The 24,195-nt window shown below is 37.4% G+C and overlaps 3 protein-coding genes across 8 annotated transcripts in view; 1 reads left to right on the forward strand and 2 right to left on the reverse strand.

Annotated features, from left to right (window-relative positions):
• The window catches only part of LOC112152539 (cat eye syndrome critical region protein 2 homolog), a gene marked incomplete in the record, with an annotated part of 51,409 nt that extends 50,781 nt beyond the window's left edge, over positions 1-628 (reverse strand). The window contains 1 exon segment of the mRNA XM_024282189.2: positions 479-628. Coding sequence (XP_024137957.1) covers positions 479-598 — 120 coding nt within the window.
• Positions 457-16,452, forward strand: slc25a18 (solute carrier family 25 member 18). Of its 6 annotated transcripts, none has more exons than XM_036212555.1 (14): positions 719-853; positions 967-1,173; positions 4,021-4,129; positions 5,020-5,099; positions 5,187-5,302; positions 5,896-6,139; positions 6,290-6,412; positions 8,405-8,460; positions 8,617-8,707; positions 10,361-10,476; positions 10,549-10,738; positions 12,098-12,270; positions 14,054-14,129; positions 14,196-16,452. In XM_036212555.1, exons 6-14 carry the CDS (start codon positions 6,120-6,122, stop codon positions 14,335-14,337), a joined length of 987 nt encoding a protein of 328 aa, XP_036068448.1. In that variant the 5' UTR covers positions 719-853; positions 967-1,173; positions 4,021-4,129; positions 5,020-5,099; positions 5,187-5,302; positions 5,896-6,119; the 3' UTR covers positions 14,338-16,452. The 6 variants fall into 6 exon arrangements, with proteins under 6 accessions (XP_036068446.1, XP_024137958.1, XP_036068445.1 ...); XM_036212556.1 differs by having other exon boundaries at positions 5,985-6,139; XM_036212554.1 differs by having other exon boundaries at positions 5,020-5,302; positions 5,900-6,139.
• A 1-nt stretch (position 16,453) lies between these two features.
• atp6v1e1a (ATPase H+ transporting V1 subunit E1a) lies at positions 16,454-22,693 on the reverse strand. Its single transcript, XM_024282191.2, has 9 exons — positions 22,489-22,693; positions 22,161-22,226; positions 21,976-22,085; positions 19,833-19,899; positions 19,622-19,711; positions 18,245-18,313; positions 18,086-18,180; positions 17,913-18,000; positions 16,454-17,237 (listed from the first exon to the last, which is right to left on the reverse strand). The coding sequence occupies exons 1-9, from the start codon at positions 22,519-22,521 to the stop codon at positions 17,175-17,177; spliced, it is 681 nt and encodes a 226-aa protein (XP_024137959.1). The 5' UTR covers positions 22,522-22,693; the 3' UTR covers positions 16,454-17,174.
• Between the last annotated feature and the right edge of the window lie 1,502 nt (positions 22,694-24,195).

A 24,195-nucleotide genomic window follows, 5' to 3' on the forward strand; every position in this document is an offset into this window, starting at 1 on the left:
CAATAAACTCCAGGAGCGCGTGCCGTCAACTTCCCTCCACCTGACAGAAACACGGCGTCTCGCCGCGCCGTTCTCAGTCGGAATCAAAAGTGTTTTACGAACACTAGTATTTATTTTTTAAGCGCGCGCGTGAAACACACTGTAGCGAAACGAAAACAAACGAGCGGCGCGTGACGCCACGACGACCTCCGAAGTTTCGGAGATCCGACCGAAACAAACGATTACGCGGGCTATATTTAGCGTAAGCCTGTTAGGACCAACTTTACGGAACTCCGGTTAGCATTCGAGACGAGCGCCTCGCGCCGCTAGCGAGCCCGCCGGGTCGTTACCTAACCGGATTGTAACGTTTGGGAAGTTCGGAGAAGTGACGCTAAGCTGGTTAACAGAGCGCGCAGAGGAAACCGCTGACACAAACTACACCTCATTTCCACAGATAATGGCCTCCAGGAGGTTTAAGGCGGCGGTGGTCCGAGCTTACCTCGATTTCGAAGTCTGGAAGGCGGAACGCCGTCCTGAACAGCGAGCAGAAGTGGGCAATGGCGGGGACTTCCCACCAGGACTGGATCTCCTCCACTGAAACTCTACATCCCGGTGACATTTTGGTGCCAGAAGCGATGCGTCACATTGATTTCTCACATCAGAAAGTTGTTTCCTCGGCGTCCCGGCGAGCTCCCGCAACATTACAAACGCTGAAAAAGTTGCCACTGCCGCCCCGTTGGGGTAGTTGCCATTGAGACCCGGGGAGCGCCACAATCTGTTTCAATCAGTGTTACAACTGAGCCGAACAGATGGGAAGGACCGTACCACTGCAGTCGCTACAGGGGGGTTCCACATTCTAGCCAACCATAATAAGGTAGAAAGAAATTATGTAGTGAAACAACATATCGTAAATAATCAACGTTAACATCATTGTGTAGTTAATATTTATGCTTATAAAGAAATGTGTTATTTTATTCTCACTTTTAGAACAGGGAGATGAACGCCGCACCCCTCAGCGTCTAAAATGCGCTCGCCGTTTAAAGGGAATGACTGTTGAATGACTCAAGAAGTAAAAAAGTTAAACTTGTTTCGACAAACCCAGGTGACTCGTTCTGAGATTAGTCACACTGGCGGTTACGATTGTTTCTGTAGTTGTGTGCCAACATGACCCCGCGTGTCATCATCCGACTCTGTGTGAGTTATGACACAACAGTCTTCCTTTGCTTTCTTTCAGGACCTCCTCAGGAAGTGCTTGAAAAAAACTGCGCTATCAGCAACTAGTTTGCTATTTAAAAAAATGTTTTTAAGAAATACCAGGAAGTACCAAACTTGCTCAGTTTATCATTAATAATGTTGCAACAGTTCAAGACAAATTTGTAAACAACTCTGAAGTGAAAGTCCTGCTTGAGCAACGCAGGAGCTCCCCCTAGTGTTCGTTTGAACAAAGTGCATGCTGGAAAAAAAAAATCGACGGAGAGTGTACATACGTCATTTCCTCTGTAAATGTGACTTTTGTTTTTTAGATGCTAAATATAACTAGAAAAATTGCATTACTTGCGATAATAGTAGTGTGAATGCTTTTTGCTGAAAGTACTCGCTGCAGATGCTAACGCTTTTAAATTATGCTAAGAAGATGGTGACTCAATTATCTTTAAATTGTTGAAGGGATTTGCTGAAAAATGCAAAAGCAATTTGCAAAACTTTAAAATTGATAAATAATTTTGAAAAAGCACTAAAGTTGATCTCAATTTCTGAACAGTTTATTGTAAAATTGCTTAAAAATCCACAATACACATCAGTTTGCAAAACTGTTGAGTGTGTTTCTTAAATCTGAGCTAAACTCCAAATTAGCCACAAAAAAAAAACGTTAGTAGATGCCAAAATTAGTCAAAAAAGCTAGCACGTTGCTTAAATACTAGCTAAACTCCAAAATAGTCTAAAATTCCTCGGTAAACAAAATTAGTCAAAAACGTTATGTAACAGACCCAGGTTTTGGGCCTGTGAAACAGATTAATTGTTCCCTGTGAAACACAAGGGACAAATGAAATGAGACGACAGCGATGTTCCTCTTTGCCGTGCTTCAGTCATATTTATTAATACAATCACGTACTTCTTTCACAATCAGCTTACATATAACTGTTTCTAGTATTTATAACCATGCAAGACAGATCATGTACAGTCAACAAATCAAATAATATTGTTCAATAACATTCACTAACACTGACCTTGTCCTATATATTTCTTTACCAGAATATTCTGTAGCTGGACTGCTTCACATATAACAAACACTGCCATTTACAACAGCTCATTAACTGCCATCCTAGCATATTCTCTGACTTCAGCTTTAGCTTGGGATTTAAAAATGAACTTTAACAATATAAACATTAACTCAGGTTATTAATTTGTGTACATATCAACAATATAAAACATTTTAGTAATGTTGGAGCACTTCAGAATAATCATTACTAAAATAAGACAGTTAAATCAACTTTGTATTGGACTTAAAATGCCATTTATAACTTTTCCAATTTACTTTGTTCAAAATTGTAATAATTATTACATAAAATGGCACTTCCCAATCACATGTGTTTCCTATTTACATCTTCTAACAATTTTAAGTCATTTTTCTGTGTTACCGACCTGTGAAACACAAGGGACAAATGAAATGAGACGACAGCGATGTTCCTCTTTGCCGTGCTTCAGTCATATTGAAGCAGAGAGCTGTCAACGTCTCAATAACGTCTCACAGAGCCAAACGCCACCTGCTGGCGGAAAAGGGTACTCCGCCCTGAAGGGATTTGCACCTTCAAAATTAAAGTCCACAACTTAACATAATGTGAAAACACATTCTGTGTGTCACACGTTAGCATATTGCTAAAATATTAGGTAAACTCCAAATTAGCATAAAAAAACTTCAGAAGATGCCAAATTAGCCAAAAAGCTAGCTCATTGCTTAAATACTAGCTAAGCTCCAAAATAGCCTAAAATTCCTCCAAAAACTAAATTAGTCAAAAACGTTAGCATATTGCTAAAATATTAGGTAAACTCTAAAATAGTATTAAAAACCTCAATATATGCCAAATTAACCAAAAAAACTGGCAGTTTGCTTAAACACTAGCTACAAAATACCTCAATAAACTAAATTAGTCCAAAAATGTATGCCTGTTGCTAAAATATTAGCTAAACTCCAAATTAGCATAAAAACCCCTCAGTAGATGCCAAATTAGCCAAAAAAGCTAGCTGTTTGCTTAAACAATAGCTACAAAACAGCCTAAAATTCCTTGATGAACTAAATTAGTCAAACATACAAGGCTGTTGCTAAAATATTAGCTAAACTCTAGATTAGCATAAAAAACCATAGCACATGCCAAATTAGCCAAAAAAGCTAGAATAAATAGGTATAAAATATTAGGTAAACTAGGTTAAAAAAATTCTCCACTAGCTAAACTCCAGAAAACAGCAGGAGAATCACTTTAATGTGAATGCTCACTAAGCATTTACACAATTATATTTATTAACAATTACTTTTGAAATGTTAATAAATATAAAATCATTGTCAAATGTAAAGTGGGCTAGTTTGCTTATATTAAATCAACACACAAAACGTGTGCAAAACTGGCATGTATTAGGGATTATTACGCAATTTTATTACAAAATTTTCAGAAATTTAGGTCAACATCAGGGCTCTTTCGAAGTTCTTTAATGACATTTCCAGTCTTTTAGCAAATTTAACTTTTTGCAAATAGCTTTTGCATTTTCAGCAAATCCCTTCAGCAATTAAAGTAAATTATGTTGCCATTTTCAGCTAAAAGCTTCAGCATCTTTAACAAGCACTTTCAGTAAAAAGCATTCACACTACTGTTATCGCAGGTCATGCAACTTTTCTCGTTTTGATAGTAAGGACCCATGAAGAAAATATATAAATTAGAAAATCACATCTGACCAATCAAGAAAAGGAGGTTTTCAGAATAAAATGTCAGTGCGTTTATTTCAAGCATCTCTGACCTTCATCTTGACAGTAGCTCATCGATTCTCTTACAGGTTCAGAGTCTGAAGCAGCTTTTGGAACCTTCAGCAGCATGCACCAAACTCAGCTGGCCAGCAGAGGGCAGCATAGAACTTTCCCTTTACAAGAGGACCAACAGTGCAGGTGATGCAGAACATTATGTCTATGATGCAGAAACACAAACCATCACGGACTGTGACCGTTTTACACCAGAGTTTGATTTTATTTATTTATTATTTTCTACGTCACAAAAAAAGGTCTTTTTCAAACATTTTTATCTGATCCTGATTAACAATGATCAAAGAAATACTCAGAAATGCAATTTTTTTTCTCTATACGTCATCAGAAAAATGCCAAAAATAGCATATTTAAAACATAATTTTCATTGGAGTGGGTTTATAATATACCTGAATACAGCACTCTGTGAACAACCAGCTTGCTTAGAAATGGTTTGCACAAATAAACATTCAGAAACCCCAAATTTGGGGTTTTAATCACCTGGAATAATCTAAACGAGAATTAAACTTTTCAGTTGAAACGACTGACAAAAAAAGACAATTTTTTTTCATATTTATTTTTTTATATGTGCTTATTAAAGTCTGATCTGCCAGAAGGGGGCAGAAGTCGAGAGTTTACTTGGTAGAATTTAAAACTAGTTTTTTAACCTCAATATGTTTGAAAAGTAGTTTTTAGTTCATTTTTCCTGCTTTCTAAATCCGTATCTGAAACATTAGTAATGAAATTAATTACATTTTTAAGTGAAATGTGTAAAATAGAACCTCTTGATGTCATTTGAATGTATTTTTCTTAACTTTGGGAGATTGTAAATTCAAATTAATTTGAAAGTGAAATCTGTTCTTGCTCGTGCTGTTATGGTTTTTACCAGAGAGTCCTAAATAGTGTGTGGATATTTACAGACAGTAGTAATTGGAATTCTTTGGCGGCGTTCAGCGGGTCTGGAGCGGTTATGTAACTACATGAATGCAGCCCAGAGAGCTCATTACTGAGGAAACTTCTCCTGTCTTTGTTCATAGTTTGCACATCCATCCACGAGTGACGGCAGACCATATCCTGACCCTGACGGTGTTTGGGGCTGCGGATGAACGGGCCAGAGGTTTGTGCGCAGCCATGAGCTGTCACACGGGGAGTCACCATGAGAGGGAGGGACTTAGGCGGCGGGACAATGCTGGTGTTTGTGCAGCGGCCCCTGAGCGGCGGGCACTTCTCTCTGATCGCTCTCGCTTGACTACCGCTGCTGCCCGCTCGGCTGAAGGGGGAGAGAAGTGATCCAGCCGGCGGTGGGATGCTTCAGCAGAGGTGAGTTGGACAGAATGAACTTTTTGTTTTTGTAGATTGTGGTTTTGTTGGTGTTCCAGTGCAGTGTTGGGAAAGCTGGAGGCTGGCTGGGGGGGAGGCTCTCTTGTCTGTGTTTTGGCAGCGTCTTTGCTGAACTGAAAGGAAGTTTCTCAGAAAGAGGCTCAGTGAAAGGCATGCCCAGAATGTCACCAAGAGAAATCCCTAAAAACGACCCTGTAAGGATACCAAACCAGGATCCATCGTCTCCATGACTGTGTGGAAAAGTCAGGCAGGGATCTGGCCGAGGTTTACGGCGGTAAAAATAGAGACAGGGTGTAGGTGGAGAGATTAAGACAGAGATTAATTAGAGGCTGGAAAGAAGAGGAAACAAAGAATGAGAAAAGATGAAGGAGATTTCAGATTCGTTGGACTTTCTTGAACAGGTTTTATGTCACACATTTCCCTCTCTATGCTCCACATTTCAGTATTTTAAGGACCGCCGGACATCCTTTTTCTTTTCTTTTTGACCGCCGGACATCCTGACCTGTGACTGCATTGTTCTCTGTTTTGATTGGACGGGCGAATCCCCATTAATGACATGTTTGTGCGTTCAGACAGTGAGAACACAGATCTGGTTTTCATGTGAGGTACAACAGAGCAGAAAGGCTGGCCACCACACACACACTCAGCACTGGTCTTTCAGAGGAAAAAAGGGGCGGTGCTTCCATCCCTCGGTCGTTGGACAGGTGAGGCCTGATACCTGTCGGCGGCTTCGGACTTTGTGAGGACAAGAGGAAGTCGAGGAGAGGAGCTCCCGAGGAGCCCAGGAGCTGGCAGGATGGGAGACAAGAAAGTGAGGTGAGCATGACGACACGTTATTTTGACCCCGAGTGCTCTGACTCCGCCCAGATCTGCTTCATTTACACCTTGTTCCATAAATTGAGTCGTTTGTCTGAACGTCTGCCTCTGTTTATATACGTGTGCATGCCTCCGCTGATCCCTCTGCAGTCTCCCCGCTAAGCTGATTAATGGGGGCGTGGCCGGCCTGGTGGGTGTGACATGTGTGTTTCCTATTGACTTGGCAAAGACCCGCCTACAGAACCAGCAGGGAATCCAAGTCTACAAAGGAATGTGAGTGGGATTTCCCCGACCACTTCTAAGCTGCTTATTACATTTCCAAACAGATCAATTATCCATTTAGTTTGTCATCAAACGTTATTATTTATGTAAACTGCTAGTTTTGTTCAGTATCTACAGTCAAGCTGGTTTAACGAAACATTTGTTTCATCTGGGGCTGAAAAAAAGTATTTTAATGGCAGATTAAATCAATGAAATTGTAGGAAAACAAATCAAATCAAATTTGAATATTTTTATATTTTTTTCTTTTTGCATAAAGAAAAAAATCTATTTAGGGAAAAGAAAAAAATCTGATGGAACAAAACATACATTTAAATAAAAACATTCTTTATTCTTCAATCTAAAAAACCAAACCCTAATTTTTTTTAATTTAAATTCCAGTCTGCATTAACATAAAACTAATTTTATACATTTATACTGATATTTTAAAATAAAACGTTCACTCAGCATTAGTGCTGCCACAAACGATTATTAACAATTAGTGACGATTTTATTAGTCGACTAATTGGGTCATTCGCAGAGTGGATGTAAAACACATCTTAACCATCATTAGCTTGGAACTAACTACAAATTAGATATAAAGCATTGCCTGAGATAATGCTAGTGTGATGCTGTAAGCTGAATGTAGCTGCTGAAGATGTGATGATAGCTGAAAAATACTGAAGCTGATAGCCAGCTAAAATATTAATTAAATGCCAAATTAGCCTAAAAAACTGAAAAAAGTTTAAATTAGTCAAAAGCTAGTGTGTAAATATTATCTAAACTCCAAAATACCCTTAAAAAAACTTTTTAAAAAAACTCTAAATTAGCCAAAAGAGCTAGCATTCAGCTGAAATATTAGCTAAACTCCAAATTAGCCTAAAAAGCCTTAATAAATAGTCCAAAAAGACAACACAACGCCATCATAACTTTCAACTTTACTACACCCTGACTCCATATAATATAAAGTAACGACTAATCGACTATAAATTAGTCAAAAAGAAGAAGAAAAACCCACAAGAACTAAATTAAAGACCCACTTTTATCATGTTTTGATCCAGAACTAGATTACATAACTATACAAAACTACAAAATGAGGTAACGAAGTAGCGGTGAGATTATATAAGTTCGCTTCCTCCCACTCCTTTTCAAGCATTTAATCAAACTCTACTTGACATTAGCTAATAATTACCTTATTAATGAATTAAATCTGACATTTCTCAGTTCATTCCCAGTTCTCTCTTAATTATGATTATACCGTTTTTGGCAAGAAAACCAAAACAAAACGTTGTTTTCTAGAATATAGTTTCTGCAGATAAATTTCCCTCTCAGTTGTTGGAATAACCCCACCCCCTCTTCCCATTACCCATAACCGACATGCTCTCCTGCTAGCTTACAGCCCCAGGTGGAATGCAGCGGAGCAGGGAGCTTGTGGCCCCGCCCAGAGTGTGATTTTTTCTTTTTTTTTTTTTTATTAACGTCACAAATACGATCTTTTTTCATCTGCTTCACAACAATTTGAATAAAACATACTCAGAAATAGAATTTATGCTTAATTTTCTCTAAATCTATCAGAGAAATCTCACAAGAACATATTAAAAGTACAACTTTCATCAGAGTGGGTCTTTAAAACTGCGTATTTTAGAAATCGTAGCTCAACCAAAGACAGGACGTGTCCCTAAAGGACTCGCTGACCCTAAATGTGGAGCACATCTGTGCAGAGCATCAATACCGCCGGCTGGCAGGGCGTCGCCGTCTCATTTGTGTTCTGCGGTTTTCCACTGTGAGTCAGACATGGAAAAAAGCTCAGATAACTTTTCCTCATAAGGCTCTGACTCACAGCTCCCCACCGCTGTCTTTCTAGGAGGGTTTTCTAAACAAATCCAAATTTAGAAAAGAGAAGGAAGAAGGGAAATGAATCCAGAAATGATGTGATAAATACAAATATTTTCATGGATGTCATAACAAAAGGAATCAGCTGCTTTTCTGCTCTTTCCTTTGTGGCAGGTTTGATTGTCTGGCGAAGACGGTGCGCTCTGAGGGATACTTTGGATGCTACAGAGGTAACTTTAGCATTTATAACCACATTCTAATCCGGGTTACAAACGCCGCTCCAGGTGTAGCCTCGCCGCCCACGTTGACTCTGAAATCCTTTAAGTCTTCCTGCTCCTGGATGCAGTTCGGCGCCGGCTTCATCATATGGATCTTGTGTTTTGCAGGTGCAGCCGTGAACCTGACTCTCGTCACACCAGAAAAAGCAATCAAGCTAGCGGCGAACGATGTGTTCAGGCAGAAGCTCTCCAAGGACGGGTAATCTTTGCTCCTTTGTAATGTGAAGAATGTGTAGAGAAAACGTTAAATTCCACCATTTATTGATGTAAAAGCATCTCTGCTCACACAGAATCCGATTTAACCCTTTAACACCTGAAATCCAGCGTTTGTGATCTTTGATTTACAGGAATTATGTGAATTCTCTGTTTCTCTTTATTATAATTCCTCTTTTATTCTTCCGTACGTTTCTTGATTTGTGAAACCTCAATCCCTTTCACGGATTTAAGGAATCTTGGTATCAAAACTTGCAACTCGTTAAGGACATTCCTGTTTGTACTGTTGGTATTTGTACATTTTACAGTTTTTAAGATTTTACGCAATTTATGCGATTTTTCAGCCCCATAGAAAATGAATGGAACATTTTCAAACTTATGTAAATTATGCAACTAAAAACATTCAACATGTTGAGGACATTCATGCTTTGACTTCACTTTACATCATTTTTGAAATTGTATGCAAATTTTGCCATTTTTTTCACATAATTCTTCAAATATTTGTGCACTTTCTGCAAGTTATGCAAGTTTGGTATCAAAACGTTCAACATGTTCAGGACTACTGAGGTTTTTAAGGCTAATTCGGAATTTAGCTAATATCTTAGCAACATGCTAACGTTTTTGGCTAATTTAGCATCTAATTATGTTTTTTGCGCTATTCTTGAGATTAACTAGTATTTTAGCACCATGCTAAGGTTTATGGCTAATTCGACATCTAATTATGGCTTTTTTTTACTCCATTTTTTACTATGGAGTTAAGATGAAATTTAAGCAACATGCTAGTTTTTTTTGTGGCCATTTTGGCAATTACTAAGGGTTTTTGGGAGGGCTAGTTTTGAGTTTAGCTAATATTTTAGCAACATGTAAGCTTTTTCGGCTAATTTAGCACATACTAAATATTTTTGGCTTAAATCTGAGTTAGGTTATAATATTAGCAACATGTTAGCTTTTTGGCTAATTTGAACCTACTGGGGTTTTCTGAGGTAATTTTGAGTTAGGGTAATATTTTAGCAGCGTGTTAGCTTTTTTGACTAATTTAGTATACACTTAGGTTTTTGGGCCAATTCTGAGTTAAGCTAGTAATTTAGCAACGTGTGATTTTTTAAAAGGCTATTTTGAGATTTTTCTAAGGTTTTTTGGGGGATAATTCTGAGTTAAGTTAGTATTTTAGCAACATGCTAGCTTTTTGGCTAACTTAGCATATATACTTAAGGTTTTTGGGCCAATTCGTAGTTAAGCTAGTATTTTAGCAATGTGTGATTTTTTTTAAAGGCTATTTTGGGATTTTTCTTAGGTTTTTTGGGCAAATTCTGAGTTAAGCTAGTATTTTAGCAACTTGCTAGCTTTTCTGGCTATTTTGGGATCTACTGATTTTAGGGGCTTATTCTGACTTCATACCTTTTACACATTTATACATTTTTCGTGAATTTTTGATTTTTCAAGAAATTCTTCAATTTCTTTCTGCAATTTCTTCAACTTTAAGTCCTGTAGCTACTTTAGCATGATCCAAATAGCTTTAGGATTTTCAGAAAATCCCTTCTGCAATTACAGTAAATTCCTTCAGCATTTTCAACTTTTCTAATTTTTTAATTGTTAACACAGTAATGAACTTTTTTCCATCAATGAATTTCGTCTCCAGGCGTTTGCCTCTGTGGGGGGAGGTCCTTGCTGGGTGTGGCGCCGGGACCTGCCAGGTGGTGGTCACCACGCCCATGGAGATGCTGAAGATCCAGCTGCAGGACGCGGGGCGGCTTGGTGAGTTTTCCTGAACGCAGAAGCTTCAGCCTCCGTTTCTCCTCCCGTGACGTGTTTGCGTTCATCCCTCAGCCGCACAGAGACCGGTGTCGGCCGCGGCGCAGGCTGCCGCTCCTGGTCCGGCGCCATCGTTGGTGGCGCCTCCACCACAAGCACAGTCCGCTCCTGCGCAGCGGCCCTCCGCCACCGGCATCACGGTGCAACTGCTGAAGACTCGAGGCCTGGCGGGCCTTTACCGGGGAGCAGGAGCCACCTTGATGAGGTCAGCGAGCACAGAAAGACACACAAAGACCTCACAAAACGCCAATTTTTTTTTACTTTTCTGACTCATAAATGAGAACTAAACCAGTGGAGGATTCTTCCACATAAATAAAGAAATGAAGACAAAATAGAAATGCCTTTGATTTCCCAAAAGGCTCCTGATTATGAGCTTGTGAAAAGCAGGCCGTAGTGTTTGCTTATCTTCATGTTCTGGAGGTTTCAGGAGCAGCTTTGTCTCTGGATCCAGTAAAACAAGTTCTAGTGCACAAATCCCAGCAGAGTTTATGATCAATAAAAACATTGAATATAGAGAGAGAACAACCAGGGAAACAAACTCAAACATTCAGCATTGATATAGGTAGCATCATGGTCTGGGCCTGTTTTGTTAGTCTGGCAAATAACAATAGATAGAATGATGCAGACAGACTGTTATCTCAGAGTTCCTCAACAATCAGTTGTTAAAACTATGAGTGCCAACAGAACAAAAGGCCGTAAACACAAAGCGAACTGGTGAATGTTTGAGCCGCTGACGAGCTAAAACGACTAGGAAGGACGACTCGTTGTAGACTCACGACAGTCAGTACACGACAATCGTTCATTTAAAGCCATTTCCAAACAAATGAGAGTCAATACTGGAGATGCAACAAGAATTTTCTTCATGATTCAGTTCAAACTCGGACGTTTTGGGTCACAATGTTTGGTCGAAGATTTGTGTAAAAATTGAGAAAAATCTTTTTTTTAAATTTGATAATTAGGACACTAAAGTAAAACCTCTCAGTTAAGTCTGGTGGAGCGTAATAAACAATGAATCCTTCCTAAATTTAGGACAGATTTGAGACTTTAACCCTAATAGTATCCAGTAGGGATGATACACTTTCCCCACGATTTGGTTAAACGGTGTAACATTCGGTTCAGTTTGATTGTTAATTGTTGTTATATTTTTGTGGTTTTGCAAACTTTCATTTTACTTGTATATTTTATATTTATTGTAAATTACTGTCGGTTAACTTTATCTCATCCTCACACCGTCAGACAGTGGTGCAATAGTTACACTGCATATTATGTTTATTTATATGACAAATACAATTTGAGTTTTGAACTGAGTAGATTTTATTTGTTGTCTGAGTTTTGATCAGGAGTTTTAAAACCTAAAACCTACAGTAGTTTCTGTACTTTTCCCTGCTGCTCACTGCCTCCATATCCACTATCATCTGACTTGCGTAACTCCAGCATCCCTTGTTATATTTCCCATCACTAATCAGCATCGATCCCTGCCGTCCTGCTGATGATGTTCTGCTCGTATTGGTCCACGACCCTCGTGACCTCCTTCTCTCAGTCACCAGTCTATGTTTGTGTTCAGGGACGTTCCTTTCTCCATGATCTACTTCCCCCTGTTCGCCAACCTCAACGCGCTGGGCCGGGACAGCGCCGGCAACCAGGCGGACACGCAGGCCCAGGCGCCGTTCTGGCAGTCGTTCGTGGCCGGCTGCTCTGCCGGGTCCGTGGCGGCCGTGGCCGTGACGCCCCTGGATGGTGAGTGGTTCAACCCGTTATCATCCTGCACATGATCGAGGTGGAGTCAGTTGGATAGTTGACAGATGTCGCTCCGGCACACAGCGGCATCAGTGTAGCAGGTTGTACTAGGAAATTTAGGGACCGTCAACAAATTAAGTAAAATTTTAATATGAATGTTCGCTTTTTTCTCCAATAGCTTTGAAGGTTTTGACCTAATCCGTCCAAATCCCTTTAGCATAGTAAAACTGGTTAAGAACTATCCGGGTCAGCAGTTTAGATCAGCTTTTCATGCTTTTTCTAATTTTAGTCAATTTTTGAGTAAATTTTCATGTTTTTAGCTGATTTAGCATCTACTGAGGATGTTTGGGCTATTCTTGAGATTACCTAATATTTTATCCACAGGCATTTTTATTTGGCTAATTTCGTATCTAATGATATTTTTGGGGCTACTATGGAGATAAGCTAGTATTTTAGCAATGTGCTAGCTTTTTTGGCTAATTTGGAAATCTTAGCTTAGCTTTTTTGGCTGATTCTGAGTCAAGATAGTATTTTAAAAATGTGCTAGCTTTTTTGGCTATTTTAGTATCTACCTAGGATTTTTGGACTATTCTTGAGATTAACTAAAAAAAATGCTAAAATGTTTGGCTAATTTGGCATTTAATGATGTTTTTTCAGCTACTACTGAGTTAAGCTAGTATTTTAGCAACGTGCTAGCTTTTTTGACTATTTTAGCATCCACCTAGGATTCTTGGACTATTCTTGAGATTACCTAATATTTTATCACCACGCTAACATTTTTGGCTAATTTGGTATCTGATGATGTTTTTCTGGCTACTATGGAGTTAAGCTAGTATTTTAGCAACGTGTTAGCTTTTTTGCTAATTTGGCATTTACTCTGGTTTTTTGGGCTATTCTTGAGATTAACTAATATTTTAACAACTTGCTAACATTTTTGGTAATTTTGGCATCTAATAATGTTTTTCTGGCTACTATGGAGTTAAGCTAGTATTTTAGCAAAGGGTTAGCTTTTTTGACAATTTTGGCATTTCCTAAGGTTTTTTTGGGCTATTTCCGAGTTGAGATTGCATTTTAGTAACGTGTTAGCTTTTATGACTAATTTAGCATCTACTGAGATTTTTTGGAATATTCTTAAGATTAATATTTTATCAACATGCTAACATTTTTGGCAAATTTTTCATCTACTTAAGTTTTTTTGTGATTATTTCGAGTTAAGATAGTATTTTAGTGAAAATTTACACAAAAAAAATGTGATTTGGATCGATAAGGCCCAAAACCCAAAAACAAAAAGTGAAGATAAACGTGAAAATTTACTCAAAAAAATTGACTAAAATTAGAAAAAGCATGAAAAGCTGATCTAAACTGCTGACCCGGATAGTTCTTATTCAGGTTTACTATGCTAAAGGGATTTGGACGGATTAGGTCCAAAACCTTGAAAGCTGTTGAAGAAAAAAGCGAACATTCACATTAAAATTGTACTTAATTTGTTGACGGTCCCTAAATTGGAATGCAAACCTTTACCGACACATCTTCCTAGTACAACCCGCTAAACTGAATCTTGTTTCGGATCGAGCGCCGCAGTGTTCCTGGAGAGAATATCTGTCAAATATCCACCTAACTTCACGTCGGTCTTCAGATGTTCAAAATGTAAACGTTGGTAAACTTTTAAAAGCCTGAAACCTCTTTTGTAAGGAAATTACACCATTTTTCTCAGAGTTGATCATTTAACTGGCTGCAGTTTCTCCACTTTAGTTTTTTTTTTTTTTGCTTCAAATGTTTGCAGTTATAAAGACCCGTCTGCAAACTTTACAAAAAGGCGCAGGCGAGGACACGTACAGAGGAGTCGTGGACTGCATGCGGTAAGGTCACGACCTGCGGCGACGCCTTTTCCGGGACGTCTTCCTAACGCCGGTGTTGTTTTGCAGACGCATCATGGAGCGTGAAGGCCCGTCCGCATTCCTGAAGGGCGCAACGTGCCGCGCTTTAGTCATCGCTCCTCTGTTCGGCATCGCACAGGTCGTCTACTTTCTCGGGGTGGGGGAAACGGTGTTGGGGATCCTTGGATAGCAGCGGGAACGTCTTTGGATCCATGGACGTTGTTTGTATTAACATGCTGCACAGAATAAACAGATGTTTACATACGGTTCTGCTAACCAAAGCAAAGATTAGAGAACGATTCTTTACTAAAAAATGAGGCTGTAGGATCTTACACAACAGCAGCTTATGGTTAAAAAAGTCATTCATGTGCGTGTGACTAATCTGAAGGTATAGTCAGGGTTTCCCAGGGTGGAGCTTTGTGCAATATGCTGAGGGAGATCACATTCAGGACTTCTGCACGTAGAATGAGGCTGCTAGGTCGAACGCTAACCCAGGGGTCTGCAACCTGACGCTCCGTGGCTCTTTTACCCTCCATTGTGGCTCTCTGGTTGAAGTAAGTTTTTAAAAACAGTATTTTTTTGGCCTATAAAGTGGATAAAGTGAAACTAAAGACTCAGAAGAGTCAAACTGTATCTAACCCATTCACAAACCTAGACCTTAACTCTACCTATCACTCCACAAGGCTCCTGACTACATTACCCATAATGCTCCATCCAATCCTTTATCACAGAAAATCAATCGGAAGTCAATAAACACAATCAGAATTCATACTTAAAGCACACCAGATTATGAAGGGAATTTTCATTTTCTTTGTTAATTTTGGGAGTTTAGTTAATATTTCAGCTACATGCTGGCTAATTTAGGCTTTTTTCTTTTAGTTTTTTAGGCTATTTTCAAATTCAGCTAATATTTCAGCTTCAAGCTATCTGTTTGGGGGTAAATTAGACATCAACTTCAGCGTTTTCTGCCATCAGCTTCAGCATTTTTAGCTATCAATTTCTGAATCTTCAGCTATTAGCACTAGCTTCTTCACCTTACAGCATTCACTGTAGCATCATCGCAGGTAGTGCCATATATCGAGTTTACCAAAGTCGCACTAAAATGTTTTGACAGGTTTTTGATCGCTGTTTATCACAGAAAATCTATCGGAGCTCAATAAGCACAATCAGAATTCATACTTAAAGCAGATTATGAAGTGAATTTTCTATTTGGGGTTTAATATTTCAGCTACATGCTAGCTGTTTTTACTAATTCAGGCTTTTTGTCATTTTTTCAGGCTGTTTTGGGTTTTAGCTAATATTTCAGCTTTAAGCTAGCTGTTTGGGGTAAACTAGACATGTTACCACAGGATAATTTAGCATTTAGCTATTATTTTAGCCGACTATCAGCTTCAGTGCTTTTAGCTATCAATTTCATCGTTTTAAAAACATTTCAGTATGTTAAAGATTTTGTGTTTAAGCATAACACAGAAATAACCATCCGACACAAAAATGAAATGAACGTGATAAAAATAAGACGCGCCGTAATTAATGAATTAATCTCGATTAACGTGATAATTCGAGAGCCTTATTTTTAATTGTGGCTCCTACTGGTCACTATTTGACCCCAGTGAGTCTTGAAAGGCTGCAGACCCCTGTGCTAACCCATCCCACCCTTTATTTGGTCTGTGCATCGTCACATACAGTCAGAAATGCATTTTTAGTGAATTTTACGTGACATACATGTGAGCTCAGAGGATTGGCCACCGTCTTCAGTTTACTACGCCGCCACCCCCCACGCTGCATGCTGTCGGTCCAAATCTTGGATTAATTTGCTGCTCAGGAAGGTGCTTCCTGTCAAGCCTCCCTAAAGTCATTTGCTAATCTGATTGTAATGCTTTAATACCCATTTTGGCATACAATAAAGCTTAACACAAAGGTCCCTTCCTGCTTAGAGGTCAAAGGTCGGACTGCTGAACCGCCACGGTTCTTTCCTTCAGCTTCCTATACGGCTTAAAAACTGACACTTGTTCTGTTTATCCAGTGGAATACGTCACTACAAAATAAAAAAACAGTTTAAAATGTCAATCAAGGCCTTAAGGCTGTTAGCTGTTCATCAGTGAATGTTTAAGGAGGAACCAGGAATGTCTGAATTAAAAACCACATTTATAAGTGTTAAACCCTGAAGGAAATGTGGCTCAGAGTTTGTTTTTTATTGTTTTTCATCCCATTTTGTGATAGTCTCCAAGTCATTCCAGTGTCCAGAATGTAAACAGGATGCAGTTTATTGGTCCACAAGCTGTAAATAAAAACATCCCAAACTTTACTCAGAGTCAAACTGGTGTTTATTTTGCACAAATCACAAAATGTTTTTAGCACCAACTTTAGATTTAATGCAGACTTAATTTAACACCATTAAAGGACGGTTACCATGGAGCTTTGATAAACTCCATTTAACAAACAACATGTTAGAAAAGTCCCGTCTACTTCCAGTGAGGTATTTAAAGACATACACATAAATAAAAGAGCACCTGATTGATCACTGAGCCCATCAATAAAATAAAACTGTTGCATTTTCTTTGACAGCTAGGATTAAGATATCCTAATGTCTCAATCACATAAAACATACTTTGGAATCAGAGAAAATACGTCAGGTTACCATAAAACAAGAAGGAGAATGCAGCAGAAAAATCAGGAAGAGCTGCAAACTCCAAAGCTTTTATTTTGAAGGACTAGTAGGGAAAGTTGACCCTAAAACAACAAATATAATATGAACAATCCTATGATGTTCAGATGAAATAAAGTAACTCCTGAGAGCTGCTGAAGAACAGCATTTATGATGCTTAAAGCCAAAGGAAAAATAAAAACATTTAACTTCACATAACCTCATGAAATGATCCTTCTTCAGTTTGTGTGGGATTAAAGTCAGCAGGCCCATTAGTGGAAGCAGGAGAAGACCTTCATTCACTCCACAACGGAACAGAAGCAGAGCCGTGACTCCGTCGAGAACATCTTCCCAAGTTCTGAGGAACACCGTTTTCCCCGTCATTAATCCAGGAACTTGCGGTTGGGATTGGCGCCGAACAAGCTGACCCTGATTTCAGGCATCATCTGTGAGGGAGGAAGACGGCGTGAAAATACGGAAAACAAAACGGATAAGTCACTTAAGTCTAACAGGAATGTGAACATTTGCACCATATTTGCAGTAAATGTTATGGCAACGAAAATGTGAAAGACTAATAACGTTTTAACTTAACGAGTGTTTAATAAATCCATAATTTACTAAAACACGAACCAAATTGTTGGCATCATATGTGAAGTTTTACTTTGCGTGTCCAAAATTTTATTTCTGTGTCCAAATTTTGTTTCTTAGAAGAAACAAAAAACCTTAAAGAGCTCTGGCTCCCTCTGGTGGCACAAAACAGAACCTGCATCTGTAGATTTTAAACACCTACATCTGTAAAAACTGTTTTTGGTCTTTTACATGTCATTTTGACATTTTTACAGTTAATTTTAGGCTACAAATTGCATTTCTAGAAGTAGACGCAAAGATTAAAAAAATAAAATAAAAATAAAAGATTGTATTTGTGTCTGAACAGAGAGCTCTCGTCATCCGGGAAGGGAAAGTTTCTGCCACTCTGCAGAAACTATGTCCTAGAAAACGATGCAGGATTTTGGATTTTGACAAAAAACAGTATTATCTTAATCAAAAACCCACTGGGAACACTTTGAAAACAGATCTTGTGTTCTCAAACACCTGGAATAGCTTCACGAAATGAACTCTACCTGCTCTGCAAGAAGTTCAAGTCGACTCTCCAAAGTGTTAGAAACTCTGATCTTTCCATTATCGTTACACACTTCTATTCCTCCACAGCTGCTTAGACAAGAAAGAAAAGGATACATTTGACATTAAAGTGTATTTCCAGCACTAAAGTTTAGGATAATTGAGAGCACTTTACATGTCAGATGGAAGAAAACGATCCCGGTCAATCCTGACGGTGATGTTGCTCTTCACAGCCTCTTTGTAGACGGGGATATTCTTACTGACTGATGCCTGTCGGGTTAAAACAGCGTCACTCAAACGTCTACTTTCATAAGTAAACTCAGCTCTGTCTCACCTGAACTATTTCCAGATCCTGCTGACGACAGCGGATGGTCACCTTCGGCTCCAGTAGCTGGTAAAGCCCCTGGAAAAACAAAATAGAACTAGAGAGGTCACATTACCTGTGATAATGCTAGTGTGAACGCTTTTGCTGAAAGTAATCGCTGAACATACTGAAGCTTTTTGTGGAAAATGGATACACAATTCACTTTAATTGCTGGAGGGATTTGCTGAAAATACAAAAGCCATTTGCAAAATGTGACATTTGCTTTTGACTGGAGTTGACCTAGATTTCTAAAAAATGTGTAGTAAAATTGCTTAAAAATCTCTAACACATGCCAATTTTGCAAAAAGTATTAAGTATGTTGCTTAAATAAAGGCTAAATTCCAAATTACCTAAAACACCTCAGTAGATGCCAAATTACCCAAAAGAGCTAACTTGTGTTGCTTAAATACTAGCAAAACTCCAAAAATTCCTCAGTAAACTATGTAAATTAGTCAAATACGTTAGCATGTTGCTAAAATAGAAGCTAGCTCTAAATTAGCAATGAAAAATCTCAGATGCCAGAATAACCAAAAATGTTAGCATGTTGCTAAAATAGAAGCTAAACTCAAAATTAGCATAAAAAAATCAAGAGATAACGAGTTAGCCAAAAACGTTAGCATGTTGCTAAAATAGAAGCTAAACACTAAATAAGCATAAAAAACATAACAGATAACAAATTACCCAAAAATGTTAGCATGTTGTTAAATAGAAGCTAAAGTCTAAATTAGTATAAAAACCTAATAGATAACAAATTAGCCAAAAACGTTAGCATGTTGCTAAAGTAGAAGCTAAATTCTAAATTAGCATAAAAAAAATCAAGAGATAATGAGTTAGCCAAAAACGTTAGCATGTTGCTAAAATAAAAGCTAAACACTAAATAAGCATAATAAACATAACAGATAACAAATTAGCCAAAAACGTTAGCATGTTGCTAAAGTAGAAGCTAAACTCTAAATTAACAAAAAAAAAATCAAGAGATAGCGAGTTAGCCAAAAACGTTAGCATGTTGCTAAAATAGAATTTGAACTCTAAATTAGCCCAAAAAAACAGTAGATAACAAATTACCCAAATACATTAGCATGTTGCTAAAATAGAAGCTAACTGGTTGCTTTAAAAGATGAAAACATAGTCCATGAATACATGTAAAGGTTTGTTGCTAATCAACTCAAAATGCTGAAGTTTGAAGACTTTCTCATTTTCGCATATTCTGCTCAATATTTCAAAAACTATAAGGTTTATAAATACAAAAATACAAGCAGTAATGATTTGATCAAGCCGTATAACAATAACTAACCAAAGTTTTGGGATCGACAGCATTTCTCCTCGACAACAGTTGAATCGTTTTACCTGAAGAATCAGGCCGTCCAGAAGCTTAGAGTACGTTTCGGGGTCTTTGACGAGCTCTGCGAGTCTTTTAAGAGCTTCATTTAATAGATCCTGATAATAAACGAGAATTATAAATCTATTTTAAACAAAATTCCATTTTTATAAACATACAATCCAGTCACGTTATTTCAAATACATCAATGGAAGTCTGAGTAAATGAGTCGGATCTCACCGTGATCATGTCATCTCGGGCCTTCAGCACCTTCAGCCTGGCTTGGTTATTCAGGTGGGACATCTGGCTGAGAGCAGAAGATTACGGGGGTCAGATGTCTTCGTGTTACCGGCATGTAGCGCCGTTAACGGCTCGCAGAACCTGCCCTGACTGGCCGCCTCACACCCTTCACTCTCCTCTTCTTCCTCTCCGTCAGAGCTGCTCGTGTCAAACTCATAAAAAACACAATTTTTTATTTTCTGTTAATTGATCTCCATAGCAACCATTTGATGTTTTGGTCGCCCGAGAATGACGAACAAGTCGATGTCATTGTAAGAAGAAAAGGCAAAAGTAATTCTTAAAATTTCCTTGGCAACTGAGATTTTTACTATCCACGCCCACATTTCTAATAGGTTCATATTGTACGACATATTGTTTCGTTCAGCTCGACCCAACGATTCATGTATTAAATCTTCTAAATTTTAAGCAAAAAATGTGAGAGCAACAGGGGAAACACCACTTTTGCTAGCTCGCCATGCTAACGCTGTTCAAAATCTACAACTTCTAATTCCAACGTTTTTTCCTAAGTAGCTTCCCAAAAAAAGCTAGCATATTGCTTAATCACTAGCTAACTTCCAAAATGGACTAAAATTCCTCAGCACGCTAAATTAGTTCAAACCGTTAGCCTGTTGCTAAAATAGAAGCTGAACTTCAAATTAGCATTAAAAAACCTACGTAGCTGTTAAATTATCCAAAAAGGTAGCATATTGCTTAATTACAAGCTAAAATCCAAAATACCTTAAAATTCCGCAGTACAATAAATTAGTCAAAAGCGTTAGCTTATTGCTAAAATAGAAGCTAACCCCCAATAAGCTTTAAAAAAGCCCTATAGATGTCAAATTAGCCAAACAAGCTAGCACAATGCTTATTTGCCAGTTAAACTCCAAAACTGATTAAAGTTCCTCAGTAAACTTAATTAATCAAAACTGTTAGCTTGTTTCTAAAATAGAAGCTAAACTACTAATTAGCAAAAAAAAACCTATGTAGCTGTCAAATTAGCCAAAAAAGGTAGCATATTGCTTAATTACTAGCTAAACTCCAAAATAGCCTAAAATTCCTCAGGACACTAAATTAGTCAAAAGCGTTTTTAACAGAAACTAAACTCCAAAGTAGTATTAAAAAAAAACTTTGAGCAAAACTGTTAAATGTTTTGTAAAAACTAAAAAATGTACAGATGTTTGGACGTTTTCTTGCAGTTCTAAGATGAGAATCTATAGTGCTGCCACAAACGATTATTTTAGTAGTCGACTAATCGACAATTATTTTTCTGATTAGTCGACTAATCTGGTCATTCGCAAAGTGGATGTAAAGCACAAATCTTTACCATCGTTAGCTTTAAACTAAAAATAAAGGCAATGAAGATGATAGTTTTTAACTTTTAATGAATTGTTCAGCTTCTGTTCCTCAATAGTTTCTGGGATTAAAACAAGATTAAATCAAATGAGAGAGATCAGGAATATACTTTCCATCAAACTCGTTTTGACAGATGCCCCGCCCCTCAAGATGATGTAACAATTTAAGATACATTTTTTAAAGGGTATATAGGGTCAAAGGTCACCTGTCGAAACGAGTTTGATGGAAAGTATATTCCTGATCTCTCTGATGAGGTCGGGGTCTGAAACAAGGAACTATTTTTTGCTGAAGATAAAGTTTTGTTCTCACCGACTCAAAGAATAAAAAATTGAATTTTTTGGTGCTGAACGCTCAGAACTTTGTTCAACTTTACTACACTTTACTACACTCTGATTCTATTTCATTCTTCCATGAGCCTCTTAACTGCTGTTATCTTTGCAGCCATGTGTCGGAGCACAAACGATGGAGCAAACAGAACACGCTGATAGGGAACTGATGAATGGAGGTGGAGATGATGGTAGAAACAATCCTTCACAATAAAACAATCAGCTGTGACGTCATGGAGAATGAGAAGTGGTGAGGCGTCCAATAAAGCTGCCTCAGGACAAAGATTCTTATTGTTCCACTTTGTTTTTCGTACACATAAATATTTTAGAAAACTTTAATTTTTTTCCACTTTCAAGCATGATAGAAAACCCTCCTCCCTAAGGATTAAACTCTCAGCTTTGTCCGTCAATGAGCAGAAACTCACATTCTCTTGTGCTGCTCGATCTGCTTCTCCTTCTTCTCGAAGTACTCCATGATCTTCACTCGCTGAGTCTGCACCAGGCGGCCTTTCTCGATGTTGAATTCTTCCTCTGCCTGCAAAACAGGCGCACGTGCGCTCGTGACCCACCGATCAATCAATTAAGAGCAACGAGCACGCGCAACAATTACCTTAGAATTGATTTCCTCAACTTTCTCCTTCGCCTCTTGCTCAATGAACGCCATCATGTGCTTGATCTGTCACGAGAAACATTTATTTTTACTTTATATTTTCTCACAGGTGATTTGAAAAAGAATACAAACAGTAAACTGAAATTTTCCTGAAAGTTTTTTTAAGCTAGAGAGACATTTTATCTGAGTAAAACAATTTTTCAAAAGTGCTCAAACCAACCAAATTCCTGCAGTTTGTTGATTAAAAACTCATGTTGACATAAACTTTGCTCCGTTAGCTTTAGTTTGAAAGTTTGTCACATTTGAGCTGAAACGCTAAAAGTTTTACCTGTTTCTGAACGTCCGCGTCGGTCAGCGCCATGGCTGCTGTGAGGTTAAACCTCTGAGAAAAAATATATATTAATATAAAAAAAATAGTCTTAAGAATCAGGAGTCACAGTGCGAAGAAAACCCCCTTCGGTTCGTCTGGTAGTAAAGTCTAAAAAGCTAAACTGGAGTTCAACATCCGCCGGAAACTTTCAAAATAATAGCATGGACGCAACCGTTTTGCAACAGAGAAGGGGAGGATTCTTCTCTGTTTATAACTTTTTAAATTTATTATAATTATACAATATTTATAATTATATATATAGCTTAAGTCTGCGGTTCCGCTACCCTGATGTTGACACAAATTCAACACCATTAATGTGGTTTTGAAATGTTGAAACATTTTACTCTAACTTTAGGAGACCCACCGGTTGCTACGGAAACGCTCAGCAACTAAATACTTTTTCATTGGTCAGGGTTTCAAGTGTTGGATAAGTTATTCCTCTTAGATGTATTTAAAAGTGATATAAATAAAAGACAAATTAAAATGCTTTAAAGCTTAAATTTAACACAAAAGTGGGATTATCTGATTTTTTTGGGGACCAGTATCATTCAAACCTTTGTCATTACACATTATTTTGGTAAAACCTATTTAAGTGTTTAAGAGCGATACTTTAAACTTCATATTGTACTTTGTTATCATTTAGGAACGGTGACAGATGACTTCTCACTATTTTTTTTTTTAACTAAAATGTATTTCCTTGGTAAACCAATAATCAAAAATAGCAAAGGGACATCTGTCTTCTGGCTTAAATAAATAGGCATATATTTTCAAATAAAATTATTTTAAATAAATTAATGTATTTAGACGTTTTATTTAGTAATTGCTAGTTTTTTTTTTTTTTTTTTGCTTAATTATTGCTGTTGATTACGGAGGGACTTTAGCCTATTTTGGAGTTTAGTTAGTACTTAAGTAGCAGACTAAATATATATATGCAAAGTTTGGCATATATTAGGGATTTTAAAGCAATTTTACAAAAACATTTTCAGAAATTAAGGTCAACTTAAACATTCTTTCATAGTTCTCTAACAAAATTTCCAGTCTTTTAGTAAATTTAACATTTTGCAAATAGCTTTTCCATTTTCAGCAAATCCCTTCAGCAATTAAAATAAATTGCGTCACCATGTTCAGCAAAAAGCATTCACACTGGCATTGTTACAGCTAATGCAATCTTTGTAGTTAGTTGTTGTTGTGTAATGCTGTAATCGTCCCCTCTTTTTGATTGTAATAAATTAAAAATTCTGTTCGATAGTTTTCAGCCATGTTTTGTACTTTAGTGTGTAATTGTTTGATAAAACAAAATCTTTTTGAAAGGTCTTTTGTGTTTTTGAAACATTTACATTTAATGAAATCATTTGAATAGCAAACATGCACCTATTTATTTTATTTTGTTTTATTTAATTTTATTGTATTGCATTGTATTTTATTTTATTTTATTTTATTTTATTTTATTTTATTTTATTTTATTTTATTTTACTTTACTTTACTTTACTTTACTTTACTTTACTTTACTTTACTTTATTTTATTTTATTTTATTTTATTTTACTTTAATTTATTTTAATTTATTTTATTTTAATTAACTTTACTTTACATTATTTTTTTAATTTAATTTAATTTTGTTTTACTTTATTTTATATTTGTTTTATTTTATTTTAAAACTACTGTTC

Source organism: Oryzias melastigma, linkage group LG6 (assembly GCF_002922805.2).
Source record: "Oryzias melastigma strain HK-1 linkage group LG6, ASM292280v2, whole genome shotgun sequence".
Taxonomy (NCBI): domain Eukaryota; kingdom Metazoa; phylum Chordata; class Actinopteri; order Beloniformes; family Adrianichthyidae; genus Oryzias; species Oryzias melastigma.